The 18194-nt window shown below is 52.9% G+C and overlaps 1 protein-coding gene across 1 annotated transcript in view; it reads left to right on the forward strand.

Annotated features, from left to right (window-relative positions):
• The window catches only part of GABBR2 (gamma-aminobutyric acid type B receptor subunit 2), a 351363-nt gene that overhangs the window by 299684 nt on the left and 33485 nt on the right, over positions 1–18194 (forward strand). The window contains exon 13 of the mRNA XM_062206955.1: positions 1682–1804. Coding sequence (XP_062062939.1) covers positions 1682–1804 — 123 coding nt within the window. The remainder of the gene's footprint in view (positions 1–1681; positions 1805–18194) is intronic.

Raw genomic sequence — 18194 nt, forward strand, 5'->3', positions numbered from 1 at the left:
TTTGAGTACTGACTGCATGCCAGGGGCTGTTAGGTGCTGAGAGTACGCAAACAGATAAAACGGGCCTCCCTTCTGGCCATGGCTCCCCAGCTTACTTTGGAGGACAAACACGTACGCAGCTCAACGCGCCTCTGATCGGTGCTATAAATGTCTGAGGGGAGGAACTCGAGACAAAGCAGGAGCTTGGTCAGATCTGCTTCACCTCGTACTAACTTTATGGCACTGAGCGAGTTACTTACAGCCCCCATAAGCCTCAATTTTGTCGCCTGTAAAATGGGAAGAATAGGGAGCAGGCATTGTGCCGTGTCCCACATTAGAGTGCCTGGATTCCTGCCTCTGGCTCCTGACTCCAGCTTCCAGCCAGTGCAGAGCCTGGGAGGCAGCAGATGATGGCTCAAGTAATTAACTGGGTTCTTGCCAACCACGTGGGAGACCTGGATTGAATTCCTAGCTCCTGGCTTCAGCCCTTGCCCTGGCTGTTGCTGAGGTTAAGGGAGTAAGCCAGCAGATGGGAGTGTGCGCTCGCTCGCTCGCTCGCTTGCTCTCTCCCTCCCTGCCTCCCCTCCCTCTCTTTTCTCTTCTCTCTCTCTCTCCTTCCCTTCCTCCCTCCCTCTTTCCCTCTCTGCCTCTCAACTAAATGTAAAACAAGGGAATAATCACAGTGCCTGCCTTTATATGAGATGATCCATGTAAAACAACCAGCAAGAGCAGACACAGAGTAAGCCTGCAAAGTGTTAGCTCCCATTGTCACTGCTGCAGTTGCACCTGATAATTCCTTGTGTGGACAAAGTGCAATGAATGGGAGTAATTGGTTCTGTTGTGGGAGTTCAGGGGGACTTCATGGAAGAGGTGACCATTGATCTGGGTCTTTAATGATCATCACAAGCTTACCTATCAGAAATAAGAGCATCAAGTACTAGAGTTCTGCCATGCTTATGGCAAACCCAGATGGAGTCCCTGGCTCCTGGCTTCAGCCTGCCCTAGTCCTAGCTGTTGAGGCCATTTGGGGAGTGAACCAGCGGTTGGAAGAGCTCTCTCTCCCCTTCTCTGCCACTCTGCCTTTCAAATAAATAAATCTTTTACTTAAAAAATAAATAAGAAGGCTGGCGCCGTGGCTTAACAGGCTAATCCTCTGCCTTGCGGGGCCAGCACACCGGGTTCTAGTCCCGGCTGGGGCGCCGGATTCTATCCCAGTTGACCCTCTTCCAGGCCAGCTCTCTGCTATGGCCCGGGAAGGCAGTGGAGGATGGCCCAAGTCCTTGGGCCCTGCACCCACATGGGAGACCAGGAGAAGCACCTGGCTCCTGGCTTCGGATCAGCACGATGCGCTGGCCGCAGCGGCCATTGGAGGGTGAACCAACGGCAAAAAGGAAGACCTTTCTCTCTGTCTCTCTTTCTCACAATCCACTCTGCCTGTCAAAAAAAATAATAAATAAATAAGACCATATTTCAGACAAAAGAACAAACACCTGCAAAGCTCTGAAATGTGAAAATCACAGCTCAACCAGGGACCACGCGTGGCCAAATGTTAACCGAGTACATGTGTCTCTTTGGGGAGTGACTGGCCAGGCTCAGGGAAGGCCTTGAATGCCAAGCCCAGCAGTTGGCGGGGTTCATCCTGTGGGTCCTGCCCGGGAGCCCTGCCCCCGCCTGCTCAGCTCTGCCCCTGGCCTCTCCGCAGATCATCAAGGACCAGAAGCTGCTGGTGATCGTGGGGGGCATGCTGCTGATCGACCTGTGCATCCTGATCTGCTGGCAGGCTGTGGACCCCCTGCGGAGGACGGTGGAGCGGTACAGCATGGAGGTAAGCCGCTGGGGCAGGGGCGTGGTGGAAGGGACCTGCGGCACCTGCGGGCCAGGGCTCCCAGACACCTCCCCACCCCTTCATTCCCTTGCCTTCCACTTGAGACGTGTCATTTCGGGAGAGCCGCAGATAAGATATGGTGAAACCGTTTAATGCTCTGACCAACGTGCCCGGAGGTCGGGGAAGCGTGGGGCTGTTTAGAAGACCACGCTCTCCTACACCATGGAAGAGCCAGGTCTAAGTCCCCTGTTTTTCTCGCCCTTCTCCGAGGTCAGTCCCCTAGGGAAGTAGCATTCTGGGAGCGACTTCCAGTTACTGTGAAGTTTTCAAAGTGAAGAGTGGTAGATCGTTGTTGTTCAAATAAGGAACCTCCCATACAACTACTGTTAAGGGTAAATTGAAATTGTGTTGTACTGAGCTTTGCCCAGAACCCTCAGTGGTCTTCCCGGGATTTTTCAGCATAAGCCAGGCAGAGTCCCTTGGGTGCTGTCATCCAGTTGACTTTCTCTTAGAGCAGCTGAAACATGGGAGAGGGCTGGGCTGTCCAGAGCTCGCTGTTTGGGGATCACGTCTACACATGCAGCCAATCCTCCCAAGCGAGTGATGGTCTCCGTTTCTCCCACGATGTGCTTAGGAAGGTCTCTGCATGGGGATTCTTAAACAGGAAGCGGTCATTGTGCACATTGGGGCCAGCAGTTTGTGTCACTCCCAAGTTGTCCAGCAAATGAGACGCCCAGTCGCATTGACCTCAAGGCAGACAGAAGGTCCCCTCGTCCATGTCGGAAGTTAGGCAATCAGCACAGTGAGCAGACTGTCATTGAGGAAACAGATGTAGGACCACACCCCTCCTTCTCCCGCTTTGCACATCCATCCTGGGAGGACACAGGGCTCCAGACGGGCACAGCTAGAGCTGGCAAAGGGGACGGACCCGACACAGGCTGTGCCATGGCCAAGCAGACAGGAACCGAGTTCCCTCGGGCAAACCGGCTCTGTCTAGAGAGGAAGTGGTATCTGGTCCCCAGCCACAGTGCACGGTGACAACAGAGCACCTGCCACCACACTCCATCCTGAGGCAGTTCCACCACACCCACCACCAAGATGTACAAATCCAGACTGGACATCAGTGCCAGGAAGAGCTGTCCTTGGCCAGCTGGGCCCTGAACTGGAGGCAGCCTGGGGTGAGGTTAACAGTAGCAACGGTGATGTAATGAATGGTGACGTAAGGATGATACCTGGTGTTGTGTGTGAAGCCATTTAAGCCTCACCCCGCTAACCCCATATTAACGTGTGGAAGCAGAGACCTAGAGATGTTGTGTAACTCACCCAAGTTACCTAGCAGGTTGATGCCACACCACTAACCACCCTCTCGCCCACCATCCCACCACACCTTCCAACACCTGCTCAGCTCTGTATGGTTTTGCCGGCTTTCTCAGGTAGAACGAGGGATGTCTGCCCTCCCTGCAGATGTGGACTCACGATAGAATCATGGGTAGGGCCCAGGATACCAGGGCAGGGGAGCGGGGGAGTCAGGCAGAGCTCGTGGGAAGGCCCAGAGCGAGGGCAGGTGGACAGGTGCTGTGCCCACGAGCAGGCCAGGGATGCAGACTGCCTGCCGCCTCCACCGGAGGTTTTAGTAGGCACAGAATATGCCGGGGGGCCCCCAGGCTCTGGCAGCGGTGGGGAGAGGTTGCAGGTCTGGAGCCAGCCTGAGTCAGGAGACTGGAGAAGGGAACCCACCTCCCTACCCACCCGCTACTGCCCCAGACCACTCGAGATAAACCCTGTGCAGCCTGAGTGGTGCTGCCCTAGACCTGATGCTTCTTCCTCCCGGTGTCTGCTGTCAAATCTCTGTCCGTGGAAGCCCAGCACATTCCAGAGCTTCCTGGGCAGTGGTTCTCCACACAGCAGCCCTGGGGTGCCATGGATGAGGAAGCTGGGGCTGCAGAGGGGGTGAGTCCCGCCCAGAGCCCCCCAGCGCCCCCGAAGCCAGCTCGGATCCACCGCCTCGGTGCGTTCTGATTTCTCCTGAACCTCTGGCCAGCTTCTCTTTCTCCCCTCCGATTTCAGGGTTGCCCTCTTGCTCTGTTGCCATGGTAGCAGAACCCTGTGATTTGTGGACCCATGGCCCTGTTGATGTTACTGTCATTTTTCCACCCGACAGTGTCAAGGTGCCTGTGGATTTCTCCCAGGCACTTCTCTGTGGGGCACTGCACTGGCAGCTGAACCCCATGCCCAGGCCTGAGCCCACCCAAGCTCCTGTAAGGACCCACAGCCAGGGAAAGTCTAGACTTGGGGGAGAGGTGACCAAAGACCTCTGTGCCCCAGTGCCCTTCACTGCTCTTGGCCACCCTTGCTCTGTGTTTGCCTGTTCTCCATCCACTTCCAGAAACTTCTTTGCCAAGTGGAGGACTTGAGCTTCACCCTGGAGGTACCTGGTGGGGAGACCTGTCCCTCCCCAGCATCCTGTCCACCCCCATCGCCGCCAGCAGCGCGTTAGTCCCCTCCGCCCAGCACAGCCCTGTACCCACCCGGCAGCACGGCCATCTTCTCTAGAACAGGGCCCCGTCTGAGCTACACCTCCCCTGCCATTGCTCAGCACAGCCCCGCACCCCCTGCCTCTGTCTCGGCACATGGCAGCCACCGCCCTCACCCTCAGGGGCTGCCAGGCTGTGGGGAGCAGAGAGCGCCTGACTTCCTGGGTACAGCAGTGGGACCAAGGGCTGGGCAGTGACAGCAAGGGCCCCTGCAGGGACCCTCCCTGAGGGACGGCTCACAGGAGTCCCCGGGAGGCCGTCCAGCTGCATGACCTCACTCTTCTTTACGTAATGAAGGCAGACGTAGCCCTTGCCATGTGCAGGAACAGTCATAAATGTCTCACAAGGAAAAACCTATGTCATTCCATCTTTTTGCTAAAGATGTATTTATTTATTTGAGAGGGAGAGTTACAGAGAGAGGGAGAGACAGAAAGGTCTTCATCCACTGGTTTACTCCCCAAATAGCCAGAGCTGGGCCAATCCGAAGCCAGGAGCCAGGAGCTTCTTCCAGGTCTCCCAAGTGGGTGCAGGGGCCCAAGCACTTGGGCCAAGTTCTGCTCCTTTCCCAGGCCATAGCAGAGAGCTGGATTGAAAGAGGAGCAGCCGGGACTAGAACCAGCCGGCAGCACAGGCAGGGGCTTAGCCCACGATGCCACAGCGCTGGGCCCTGTAATTCCATTTTATAGCCATGCAGTGTGGTAGGAACTCTCGGCCCTTCCTTCTTTCATTGATGGGGAGACAGAGAGGCTCTGTGATTCACCCACAGACACAAAGCCAGTGAGGGCTGGAGCCTGCATTGCAACTCAGGCGCTTGGCTTTCTACCACCCTGCTGTCCTGCCTATACCTCTGGCAGGAAGGCAAGGAAGGTCCCGAGTTCTAGTCTCACCTCTCTGCCCCCTTCAGGGGCCCTCAGAGCAGGCTGGCCATTTGGCTGTAGCCCTAGGGCCTGACCCCACGGCCTCTGTGCCACTGCCCAGCTTCCAGCTATGGCTAAGCACCCCCAGCCTCCCTCTGTGCCCCCACGCTGATGCCAGCATCATACTCATTTATGCAACAAAGTATAAGAAATGCACAGTGCAAGCTGGCTGTGCATCAGGCCCTGTGCTGGGCTCCAGAGGAACAGCAGTGAACCAGATGCTGCCCTGCCTCGAAGGGCCCCTTGAGGTGGAAGGGAAGCTGGGGAACCAAGTCCCTGCTGCTCAGGGAGTAACGGTGCTGGGGGTCCCAAGGAGGGGGTGCTGCTTTGGCCTCAAAGGGTCAGAGAAGCCTTCCCAGTAGACAGCCATGGAGGTGGGAAGGGCGCCTGGGCAGAGCCTGGTGCATCTGGAGAGCAGGCCGCTTGGTTGAGTCCCCACCCCTGGGTTGGGCAAAGGCAGGGACACTGGCACTTGGAAAGCAGCTGAGTGTGAGCAAAGTCAAAGACACACATGCCCCATAGCCCAGCCATTCCCTGGTGCGTCCCTGGGAATGGCTCCCGCGTGTGCCCAGGGAGACCCTGGCACAGGTGTTCCTAGTGGCCAGACCCTGGGAGTACAGCGAGTGTCCCCGAGCAGCAGAAGGGACAGGGACACGATAGCATGTTCCAGGGAAGGAGCTGCGGGAGCCAGAGAGCCCCAGCAGGACACGTGGGCTTGAGTCAGGACAACGTAAGGATGAGCAGACGCTTGAAGCGTGGGTGAATTCCCAAGGTGGTTTTCCAAGGACCTTCGATCCAAACATTGGAGAAGCTAAATAAAATACCGCTTACAGATAGACAATGGTGATCGTACAGCCACAGCAAGTAAAAGTAGCTGTGGGCACGGGATCCATGATCATGACGGCCTCTTGTGGGTGGGGTAGGAGGATCCCACTGGGAAAGGCCCACTGAGGGCCCGGAAGGTTCCGGCAATGCCGCGCCCCAGCTTGTGCAAGCCCCTGACATCTACTCTTCAGAAAATGCAAAGGGCATCATTCTTAAAAAAGCTTTATGCTTGATTAGTGGAATTATTTCTTAGAGTGGTTTTAGGTTTACAAAACAATTTAACCGAAGTACTGAGAGTCCCCCTGTACAAGGGGACTTCAAAAAACTTGTGGGGAAAAAAGCGGATTTGAGGGCTGGAGCCGTGGCATAGCAGATAAAGCCACCACCTGGGATGCCAGCATCCCATATGGGCCTGGGACGCTTCTTCCGGGTCTCCCATGTGGGTGCAGGGGCCATCCTCCACAGCTTTCCCAGGCACATTAGCAGGCAGCTGGACTGGAAGTGGAGCAGCCGGGACTCAAACCGGCACTCATATGGGATGCCAGCTACTACAAGTGGAGGCTTAACCTACTATGCCTCAGCGCTGGCCCCAGCTCATTTCTTTTTATCTCTGGCTAAAATTCCATCGTGGAGGCATATTATGGTTTGTTTATCCACCCATAGGGCCCTGGCTGCTTCCAGGTTTGGGCAGTTATGGATACAGCTGCTATGCTCCTTTCCCTCGAGGTTTTTTGGGTGAACATAAGTGTTCAGTTCATTCGGGTAAATACCTAGATGTACAAATACGGGATTCCCTGGCAAGAGTGTGGCCGGCTTTGCCAAGAAGTGCCTTGCAAAGAGGCTGCTTGATTTGCATTCCCAATGTAATGAACGGAAGTCCCTGTTGCTCCATATCCTTGCCGATGTTTGGTGTTGTCAGGGTTTTGGAGTTTGGCCATTCTAATAGGCATATAGATCTCACATTGGTGTTTTAATTTGCAAGTTTCCAATGCCAAATGATGTCGAGTCCTTTCATGTATATATATATTTCCCTCTACATATATATTTTGGTGAGGTATCCGTTCAGAACTTTTACCCATTTTTTAATTTGGTTGTCTTCTAGTTGTTGAGGTTTTATTTTTTGGCATTTTTAAAAGATTTTATTTTTATTTATTTGAGAGGTAAAGTTACAGACAGTGAGAGGAAGAGACAGAGAGAGAGGTCTTCCATCTGCTGGTTCACTCCCCAAATGGCCACAATGGCCGGCGCTGCGCTGATACAAAGCCAGGAACCAGGAGCTTCTCCTGGGTCTCCCATGTGGGTGCAGGGACCCAAGCACCTGGGCTAAGTTCTGCTCCTTTCCCAGGCCGTAGCAGAAGCTGGATGGGAAGAGGAGCAGCTGGGACAAGAACTGGCGCCCATATGGGCTTTTCCCGCTACGCCACAGTGCCAGCCCCTAGTTGTTGAGTTTTAAGAGTTCTCTGTACAACGTGGACACATGTTTTTCTTTCTTTCTTTCTTTTTTAAATTTATTTGACAGAGTTAGACAGTGAGAGAGAGAGACAGAGAGAAAAGTCTTCCTTCTACTGGTTCACCCCCCAAATGGCCGCCACGGCTGGAGTTATGCCGAACCGAAGCCAGGAGCCAGGTACTTCTTCCTGGTCTCCCATGCGGGTGCAGGTGCCCAAGCACTTGGGCCATCCTCGACTGCCTTCCTGGGCCACAGCAGAGAGCTAGACTGGAAGAGGAGCAGCCGGGACTAGAACCCAGTACCCATATGGAATTCCGGCACCACAGGCAGAGGATTAGCCAAGTGAGCCACGGCGCTGGCCCTGGACACATGTTCTTTATCAGATATGTGTTCTGCAAATATTTTCTCTCTGTGCCTTATCTTTTTGCCCTCTTAACATTGTCTTTTCTGTTGCCGAAGTTTTTAAATCTTAATATTGTCCCACTTATCAATTTTTTCACAGATTAAGCTATAGGTGTTGTATATAAAGCAAATCATTACCAAACCCAAAATCATCCAGATTTTCTCCTGATAGTTTCTAGAAGGTGAATAGTTCTGTGTTTTCCATGCAGATCTCTGATCCTCTTCGAGATACTTTCTGTGCAGTTGCAAGGTCTGTGTTGAGTTCACTTGTGTGCGTGTGGCTGTCCAGTTCTCCCAGAACCATTGTTGGAAGCACCGTCCTCACACCATCGTGTTGCTGTTGCGTGTCTGTCATGGCTGAGTTGAGCTGTGTGTTATTTCCCCAGCGCCACACTGCTTTGATGATTATAGCTTCATAGTAAGCCTTAAAGTCAGAGACTATAGGTCTTCCAACTTTGTTCAATATTGTGTTGGATTTTCTGGGTCTTTTTTTTTTTTTCTCTACATAAACAATTTGTTGATATCCACAAAGTAACTTGCTGGGATTTTGGTTGAGGTTGTGTTGAATCCATGTACAAAATTAACAAAGTCCAAAATTCTAACAATATTGAGTCTTCCTTCTGTGTATGTGGAATGTCTCTTCATTTATCCAGATCTTTTTTATCAGTTTTATAGATCTAATCATGTAGATGTATGTAATTTGTTAGATTTACACCTATTTCATTTTGTTTGGGTACTACTGTAAATGGTATTGTATTTTTAATTTCAAATTCTAATTGTTCATTTCTGGTATGTAAGAAAGCAGTTGACCTTCTGACATTAACCTAGTGTCCTGCAACCGTGCCGTAACTGCTTCTTGGTTTCTGGAGGCTTTGTGTTGATTCTTTCGGACTTTCTACCATAGATGCTAATGCCATCTGCAAACAGAGACTATTTAATTTCTTCTGTCCCAATCTATATACCTTTCATCTCCTCTTCTTGACTTCTCACACTAGCTAGGACCTCCAGTACAATGTGGAATAAGAGCAGTGAGGAGGATGTTATTTCCTTATTCTTGAACTTGGGAGAAAGCGTCTAGAATTTCTCACCACTCAAAATGTTAGTACATCTTTTTTTTTTTTTTTTCTTAAAAAGTCTATCTAAAACATGTGGCCATATTTCTGATGGCCATCGCTGGGGTTGCATTTGGGAAGGTGACAGGAAGGACAAGTGATGACACAGATAGAGCTCAGATCGTAATGGACCTTGTGTGCTGAGAAGAGGAGTTTGAACTTCCCAGTGAAAGCTCTTTAATCAGGAAGTGCCATGCTCATCCTGCCCTGTGTGGAGGAGAACAGATGGAGAGGCGAGGCTGGCGGCCTGGAGATGGTAATGTTTTTTGCAGCAATTCAGGAAAGAGCTAATGATGCCCTAAACCAGGGCAGTGGCAGAGAGGACAGGGAGCTATTAAGGAAGCAGACATGACAAGACTTAGTACTTGGCTGACTCAAGGGGGTAGGGACAGGAAGCAGCAGGTGCAATGCCCAGATTTGTGCCTGGATGGGGCATGGTGACCTCGTCAGTGGGTGCAGAAAGAGGAGAGACTTGGGGAAGAATGGGGTATTCACGTCTGGCTGTGAGTTTCAGTTGCCGAAAGGCCTTCTGAGTAAAGGGGCTCAGAAGATTGGATACAAGGTTCTGGAACACAAGAGAGACGTCTGTCCAGCAAGTAGCGGGGTACAGGAGGAGGTTTAGCACAGCGGGGATGGGATTGTTGCACTCTCTCTGGGTCACGGCACTCCTTCCCACAACTCCATCCTCGCTGATGGAGCCTAGGAGCCACAGAGCCGTGATGGGCACAGGGGAGGAGCTGAAGTGATGAACAGCAAGGTGGCGGGGGGAGCCATCCATGGGGTGGGGGATGGGAGAGAGAAAGCCATCCACAAGTAGAGAAATGGGCGACGGGGCTGTCTACAGGGAGAGGCTGAGAGCGAGCCATCCACACAGACGGAGACTCTGAAGAAGGAAGGCCAGGTCTCCAGAGGAGCGCCCAAGGCCACGGTGAGGACGGACAGGCCCTGAGCTCAGAGCCTCGTCAGCATTTCTCAAGCCCCCGGTGTGTCCACAGTCTGATGGGAAGATAGGCTGCCTCTGTCGTTCAGCTAGAGCAGGTGTGGATAAACCTGCCAACGCTGTTGAAAGGCTTTTAAATATGATTTGTATTCTTAAAGGAAAATAACTCTTTTTCCCATCACCCACCGTGCTAGCAGTGATGGTGAGTGGGTGCTTGACACATGGGCCTGGCGTTCAGAGAGGGGAGGAGACTGGCGGCAGGTGCTTCCACGGGCTCAGCACACAGGCAAGGGCGCCGAGGGAGGACGGGGAGATGGGGAAGAGAAAGGAACGGGGACTGAGCCCAGGTCACGCCAGTGTTTACAGGCCAGGGAGTCAGGGAGAAGCCGCAGGGTCCTAGCAGGGGGAGCCCCAAGAGCAGTGGGAAGAGAAGCAGATGGGCTTAGCGTCTTGGAAACCAACGAAGGTGTTACAGGGACAAAGTTGTGATGAGCAGTGTCAGGTGCAGCTCTCAGATCCAGGAAGGTCAGGACCACGGGCTGACTGCACACGTCACACCCCTTTTTTTTTTTTTTTTCCTTTTCACTAAATTCGTTTGAGATAATTTCCCCAAAAAAACCAACTCGGTACATGCCCGCAATGTGAGGACAGCCTCCGATCCTAGGGGGAAGGGTTTAGTGCTCCCCACGCCTGCCCGCTACGCCAGGCCACCGTCTGCACCACTGCCTGAGCATTGGGAAATGGTTCAGCAACAGAGAAGCAGGCCAGACAGCACACAAGGTCACAGCGCTGAGCGCTCGGGGGAGCTGCAGGGAGTCTCTGGGGCAGCTTCCTGAGGTCGCCCGCATCCTGGAATCTTCCCCAGTCCGCTCCCAGGCAGGTGGCATCAAGAGAGGGAAGCACGTGCCATCCGGTCACCTGGGAGCCTGATGTGTGGCATTCGCTTCCCCAAATGGGGCAGTTGGTCCCCCAGGCGGCTGCGCGACCTGCAAGGAGAATTCACTGCCCTCTGGCCCTGGGGGTGGGGATCGCGTTCAGGGCAGCTGGGACCAAGGGCCATTTCATACTCCCCTCCACGTCCTGTAGCCTCACCATGCTCCCTCCAAGGAAGCAAGTGAGGAATTTGGAAGCGCGGAACTACACTTGGCCTTGAAATGGGTGGCTTATGCCGGTTATGTTTCTATGGCAACAGATATTGGAAGAGACCAGCACACAGAGTTTTCAATAATTTTAACTCGTCTACCTCCCCCTGCAGTTGCTCTGGGGGTGTAGGGGTGGGAGGGCTCCAGTCACAAAGCATTCACCTCCAGGAGATTGCTGATGTAGGCACAGAGCCTGTGCAAGCCCCGCCCCACACTATTGGTGTTGGAGTAAGGAGATGGCGGACAGGCCAGGCTGGAGGGGACCTGCAGCTCTGCGGGCATCCAACAGGCCACCTGGGGGCTCACGCTTTCAGATGCTAAGGGTCACACTGCAGGTGACAGCTCACTGCTGCCAAAGCCGCCAGTCCTGCAGAGTAGGACAAGTCTTTGTCACCAGTCATTCCTGGCATCCCAGATGGCCAGGCTGTGGCCCCAGCCTGATGCAGGTGATGGCCCAGACAGGGCAGTGAATGAGACCGAGTGAGGGCCTTCAGTCAGTCCATTAGCCTAGGGCCACCTGCGATGTCTGGCTGAGTCCCCCACCCCACTCCCCACCCCACTGGAGGGCGACACCGTCTGAAGTTCCGGCCGTGGTGGTCCCCTCCCTGAGGGCCAGCAGCTGAAATCTGTCTCCCTAGTGCATTCGGGGGCCTGGGCTGATCGGGCCAGTCTCTTCTTGTGATCCCTTCCTCATTCCTCGAGCTCAGCTCTCCTGAGCCCTTGGCACCCCTCCAGAACGTCTCTGCCTCTGTGCCTCCGATCCCTTTTCCCAGAACACCCCTGTCCTACCCGGCATGCCATCTTCCTATGGAAAATGAAGGGCAGCTTAGAAGACTCGGACCCCACAGGCTGCCACGGCCGCCTCTGTCCTGTGCTCCCACCTCGCCCTGCTTGGCCCTCGTTCTGCCCACAACACCGATCATTGTCTGTCTGTGACCTCCTCAGAGCCCAAGGCCATCTGTCTGGCCCCGGCGCCCACCGCCGGAGCCTGGCTCCCAGGAAGTGCTCCATAAATATTTACTGAATGGTTCCTTCCACCTGGACCTCTCTCCCGTGCCTCCATATGTCCAGATCTGGCCCATCTGTCCGGGCCTATTAAGCCGGCTTCTCAAAGGCGTGTCTTTGCCGAGCTGCAGCCTAGTGCAATAGCACACCTCCCCGTTTCCCCAGGGCCTGCTCCTCACTGAGCCCATCCATGGAAGAATAAGCATCTTCTAAAAGACCCTTGTTCCCCGACGGCCACCGGGCGCCCCTGCAGTAAGATCCTGGTGGATCTCAGTGCGGGAGAGGCTCTGCGCTCTGCCTGTGAACTTAAGTCCACTTCCTACCTTCCATCAGGCATTTGTAACCAGATCACCAGATCGGCCCCTCTGTTTTCTTTTTAACCTTGACCGTGCAAAAGGTGGAGCCCAATTGGACACTCAGCTGCAGGTAGCATCTTATCTCCAGTTCTGGAGGGTTATCTTGCCTTCTTATCGTTTGTCTTTGTTTTTAACTGTCCTGCTCTGCTGAGATGGTTATTGTGCGCTGCCCCGAGCCCTTTGGGAGAAGAGGCCAGGGGTAAATTCCAGATGAAGTTATTAAGATGAGACTTCAAGGCGAGGCTAATTGGAATGAGACGCCACAGAGACCCTTTCAGGCTAGCCACAGGCAGTCACCTTCTGGCCGCCATCCCAGCTCAGCTGTGGCGGGGCTCTGCCGTGCGCACAGATGTGCTTGTGCCCAGTGTGTGGGCAGCTGTGTGTGTGGCAGCCAGCCACAGCCGCCCCCTGGAACACCTCTCGTGGAAAGGTGTCTAGGGTACCGTTGATGGCATCTTCCTCCTTGGCTTTCCTGCACCTTCACGGGGCCCCCAGGGCAGGCTCAAGGCCCCCCAGGACACGGAGCAGAGGACACACGGCCACAGCTGGGTACAGCCCTGAAGCTGGCTCTTCTCCGGCTCCACCTGGCCAGGTGCTCTGCAGGTGCAATGACTAACACCTTCTGACCCCTGTGTCTGTCTTGTTAAAACCACTCCAGTTCTTAAAAAAAAAATAATAATTTTAAAAAAAGATTTATTTGAAAGGCAGAGTAACAGAGAAAGGAAGAGACAGAAGGAGAGAGCGAGCTTCCATCTGCTGGTTCCTTCTCCAATGGCCACTTCAGCCAGAGCAGAGCCAGGCTGAAGCCAGAGCCTGGAACTCCATCCAGGTCTCCCACGTGGGTGGCAGGGACCCAAGTACTTGGGCCGTCTTCTGCTTTCCTAGGAGCACAAGCAAGGAACTGGGTCAGAAGTAGAGCAACTGGGACTCCACACTGTGCTCTGATGTGGGATTGAGCACTGCAGGCAGTGGCTTAACCCCCTGTGCCACAGCACTGGCTCCAAGCCACTCCAGTTCTTGAGCAAATCGAGGCATTAAATTTTGATTAATCTTCCCCAACTGACACGTCCACGTTGGCAAACACGCAGGCTGTGGATCCCAGGAAAACCTTCTTTTAGGGGGATTCCGATAAGCTTGCCTCCTGTAGCTGGGGTGTCTTCTGGGTGCTCCTCCGGCATTAGTGATGTACCCCCTGGGCACCGGGCTCTGCATTCACCCCCTTGGTGCAGTTCTAAGGGGCAAGACCAGACCCCACCGCCACCCCCACCCAAAGAGCCTGTTCCCAGCTTGCTGCTGCAGGTCGGTGGCCAGGGGTGTGAGAGAAGCCCGCACGTGGAAGAGGACCTCACCGGCACGCTCTTAACCACTCAGCTCTCCTGGTTGTGAGTTTCTTGCGGAGACACTGGGCTTCCTTTTCTAAAGCGCGGCCCAGACAAGAGAGAGAGAGGGAATGTGTGCTCCTGAAGGAGCACTGGGTTTCACTGCAGTAACAAACAGCCCCGGGGTCGAAAGCCCTAGAGGCTGCCCTCCATGCAGCCCTTGTCCATCAAGGCTCGCCATAGCTTCCCCCACGGTGTCCTCACTCTGGGATGCGGCCGATGCGGCCCCTTCTGGGACAGTTCTTGTGGCAACAGGAAGCGTGCAGGGCTGGGCGAGCGCTGGCCTTTGGCACTTCCACCCCCGAAGTGTTCATGTCACTTCCGCTCCTATTTTGTTGACCAGAATGTGTGCTGTGTCCACGCCTGGGTTCAGCGGGGCAGGGAAGAGCCATCCTTCTAGGTGCTCGGAGCAGGGAGAGGACCTGGTACTGCCCAGCCGTAATGACCACCGTGGTCCTCCTATGTCCCACCCAGGTAGTGCCATCCACTGGGATGGAGCTCTGTGAGAACGCATGGCGAGGGAGGGCAGTGTCATTAACTGCTATGTGCTCAGCACCTGTGAAAGTCCCTGGCACCTAACCCACACCCAGGGAATATGAGGACATGTTGAGTTTCCCTTATCTGAGTTGCTGGAGACCAGAAATGTTTCAGATTTGGGATTTTTTTTTTTTTAGATTTTTGGAATATTTTTGTAAATGTTATCAGGTGTCTTTGGCATGAGGCCCCAGTGTAAACATGAAATTTATTTATGTTTCACATGTACTTTATATGCATTGCCTGAAGATAATCTTAGACAGTGTTTTTAATGATTTTGTGCAGCAAACAGCTTCGTAGTATGGAATTTTCCACTGTGATGTCATGTTAGCAGTTAAAAATGTGTCAAGCTCTACAGGATTTCAGATTTTTGATTTTCACATTAGGGATGCTCAGCCTGTAGTGTCGTTAGCCGAAGAACTGAATGAATTCAGCCTTGGGGCGATCCATGGGCTATTCTCTAAGAAACTGGACTCCGGTGTCCAGGTACATCGGAGCCACCCCTCCCGACTGTCTCCACATGTCCACTGCTACCACTGGGACCCAGGCCAGCATGGTGACTCCTGCTCACGTGTCCCGGAGCAGGGCGCTGTGAGGCAAGGCTATAGCTGGTGCACAAAGAACAAGCGACGTGATGAGCAAAGACCTTTGTCGTTCAGGGCACCGCGTTGACTGTGGCTGTTGTTACCACAGCTCTAGAGCAGGCTCCTAGCTCCTGTCCATTGCTTCTTCCAAACCATTCTCTACCTGCCAGAAAGAGGGATCTCTCTCTCTCTCTTTCTCCCTCCCTCCCCTATAAAATTGTTATTCAGTTCGGGGTGGTGTTTAGCTTAGCAGTTAACAGGCCCATGTCCCACATGGCTGTTTGTTACCCACTTCCAGCTCCTGACTCCAGCTTCCTGCTAATGCACACCCTGGGAGACAGCAGTGACGGCTCACGCCCACTCACGTGGACTTGAGGCCCTGCCACTCATGTGGGAGACCAGATTGAGTTCCTGGCTCCTGACTTGGGAACCTGGAACTCAGTCTATCTCCTGTGTGTGTGTCAGGGCCCATGTACTTGAGCCTTCCAGGACAGACAGAAGTGGAAAGCTGGATGGGAAAGTAGAGCCAGGACTCGAATCCAGGAACTCTGATAGGATGCAGAAGCCCCAGGCAGCAGCTTAACCCTGCACCAAAATGCCCACCCCAGTATACTGTTTTTAAAGTCACTCCATGGATCAGTACTTTCTTCCTTTTTAGGGCAGAATAATATTCCCCTGTGTGAATATGGCACATTTTGTCCTTTCGTCATTTGTTGGACATTTGGTTGGTGCCACTTTCTTACTATTGTGAATAACGCTGCTAAGAACATTCACGTCCAGGTTTTTGTATGACCACAATACCTTTGTGTAATTACCCAGGAGTGGAACTGCTGGGTCACGTGGACACTCTGTGTGTCACATGTTTAGGAACTGCCGGTTGTGTGCAGTAGCTGTAGCACTAGCCGTATATGCAGGTTCCAGTGTCTATACATCAGCACCAATCCTGGTTACTGAGCTGCTTTTTGATTCTGACCCGCCTAGTGGCATCAGTGGTTTTGATGGGAATGACTAGCAAATGACTAATGACTAACGGTGTTGGGCTTCCTTTCACGTGCTTACTGGCCATCTGTGTATATTCTTTGGAGAAATGCCTGTTCAGAGACTGTGCCCATTCTTACATTTGATCTTAGCCAGAAGACCAAGAAGCGATCTTTGCCCATTTTAATTGAATTGTCTTTCTGTTCTTGAGTTGTAAGAGCTCTTTGTTCTGAACACTAGACTTTCTCATGTATATGATTTGCAAGTGTTTCTCCTATTCTGTGAGCTGTCTTTTCACGTCACAACAGTGTCCTATGAAACACAAAAATATTTCATTTCAATGAAATCCAAGTCATCTTTTTTCTCTTCAGTTGTGTTGTGTTGTGCTTTAGGTATCGTAGCTAGGAAACCACTGCTGGGGCCAAGGGCCCAAAGCTACACACTCAGGTGTTCTGCTAAAAGTCTTATAGTATTAGTTCTTACATTTTGGGTGTTTGGTTCATTTTGTGTTCATTTTATTCATGGCATGAGGTAGTGGTCCAAGTACCATATGCTGAAAAGAAGATTCTTTCCCCCACCTTTGCGACCTCTCTTTGGAAGTCAGTTGGCTGTAGATGCATGGTTGTCTGCACTCTTGGTGCCGGTTTGTCAGCTCATGTATCTGTCCTGAGGCCAGTACCACACTGTCTGGATTACTCTGGCTTTATAGTAATCAACGAGGGAAAGTGTGTCTTCCAACTCTGTTCTTTTTCAAGGTTGTTTTGCCTATGCTGGGTCCCTTGAGATCCCACATGAATTATTGAATCAGTTTTCTCATATCTACCCCAAGAAGGGCTATTGGGTTTTCATATGGGGTAGCACTAAATTTATAGGTCAGTTTGGGGAGTATTGCTATCTTAACAATATTAAGTCTTTCAATCCGTGCACATGGGGTGTCTTTCTTTTTCATTTAGGTCTTCAGTTTCTTTCAGTAGTGTTTTTAATTGTCATTGTTCAAGAATTGCACTGCCTTGATTAAATTTATTTCTAAGTATTTTTGTGCTGTTATAAATTTAATGATTTCCTTAATTCCCTTTGTTCATTGCTAGTATATAGAAATAAATATTTGGCCGGCGCTGTGGCTCAATAGGCTAATCCTCTGCCTGAGGCACCAGCACACCAGGTTCTAGTCCCCATCAGGGCGCCGGATTCTGTCCCGGTTGCTCCTCTTCCAGTCCGGCTCTCTGCTGTGGCCCAGGAGTGCAGTGGAGGATGGCCCAAGTGCTTGGGCCCTGCACCCGCATGGGAGACCAGGAGAAGCACCTGGCTCCTGGCTTTGGATCGGTGCAGCACACCAGCCGTGGCGGCCATTTGGGGGGTGAACCAACAGAAGGAAGACCTTTCTCTCTCTCTCTCTCTCTCTCTCTCTCTCTCTCTCTCTCTCTCTCTGTCTCTCTCACTAACTGCCTGTCAAAGAAAGAAAGGAAGAAAGGAAGAAAGAAATGATTCCAGAAAGAGGCTACGCTTAGGGTTTTCGGTCATGGCTATGTCATACAGAAAGGATTTTTTTTCTGAACTCCTCATCTCTGCTCGCACCTCCAGAAAGTTCTGATTCGATTCTTTAGAGAGAGCCTGAGCAGCAGGATGTCTTGAAAGGGCTGTGAAACCCTGCAGATCCCCCCCTCCCCAAGCCCTGGGAAGGGCCCAGGACTGCATCTTGGAGGCCGAGTGAGAAGCAGCGTTCACAGGGTAAATGTGAGGCTGGAGGGTAGAGAAGAAAAGGCTGTCTGGCGATGGGCTCCCACCAGCGCCCACCCTGCCCCCCAGAACACGGTGGTGACCGGGGTGTGGCAAGGTCACGGGCACACACTGCCCCCATGCCTGCCTCGCGTTTTGCTGCCAATCCTTGAGCAGTTGTCCCACAGCACAAGAGAGGACGGGAAGAGGGAAGAGAGAAAGACGACGTGGGCTCTCTCTCTGTAGCTCTGTTCAAGAGGCAGCGGGGAGCTAGCTCCAAGGCCAGAGTTTCAGGTGATTAAAAACAAATAAAGAAACCAGTGCTCCCTGCGATGTCAGGAAGCCAGCAGCCACGCAGGCCTCCGAGCAGCAGGAGGGCAGGGCCCACAGCCTGCAGGCCCCTCAGCACCCAGGGCGACTCTGAAAAGGAACCATCAGCCACGGATGCTCACTGTGTTCTGCATTGTGTGAGGTTCTCCCTGCGGCGCTCCTGGATTCAACTTCAAAGGCTGAGCT

Source organism: Lepus europaeus, chromosome 12 (genome assembly GCF_033115175.1).
Source record: "Lepus europaeus isolate LE1 chromosome 12, mLepTim1.pri, whole genome shotgun sequence".
In the NCBI taxonomy this organism is placed as follows: Eukaryota; Metazoa; Chordata; class Mammalia; order Lagomorpha; family Leporidae; genus Lepus; species Lepus europaeus.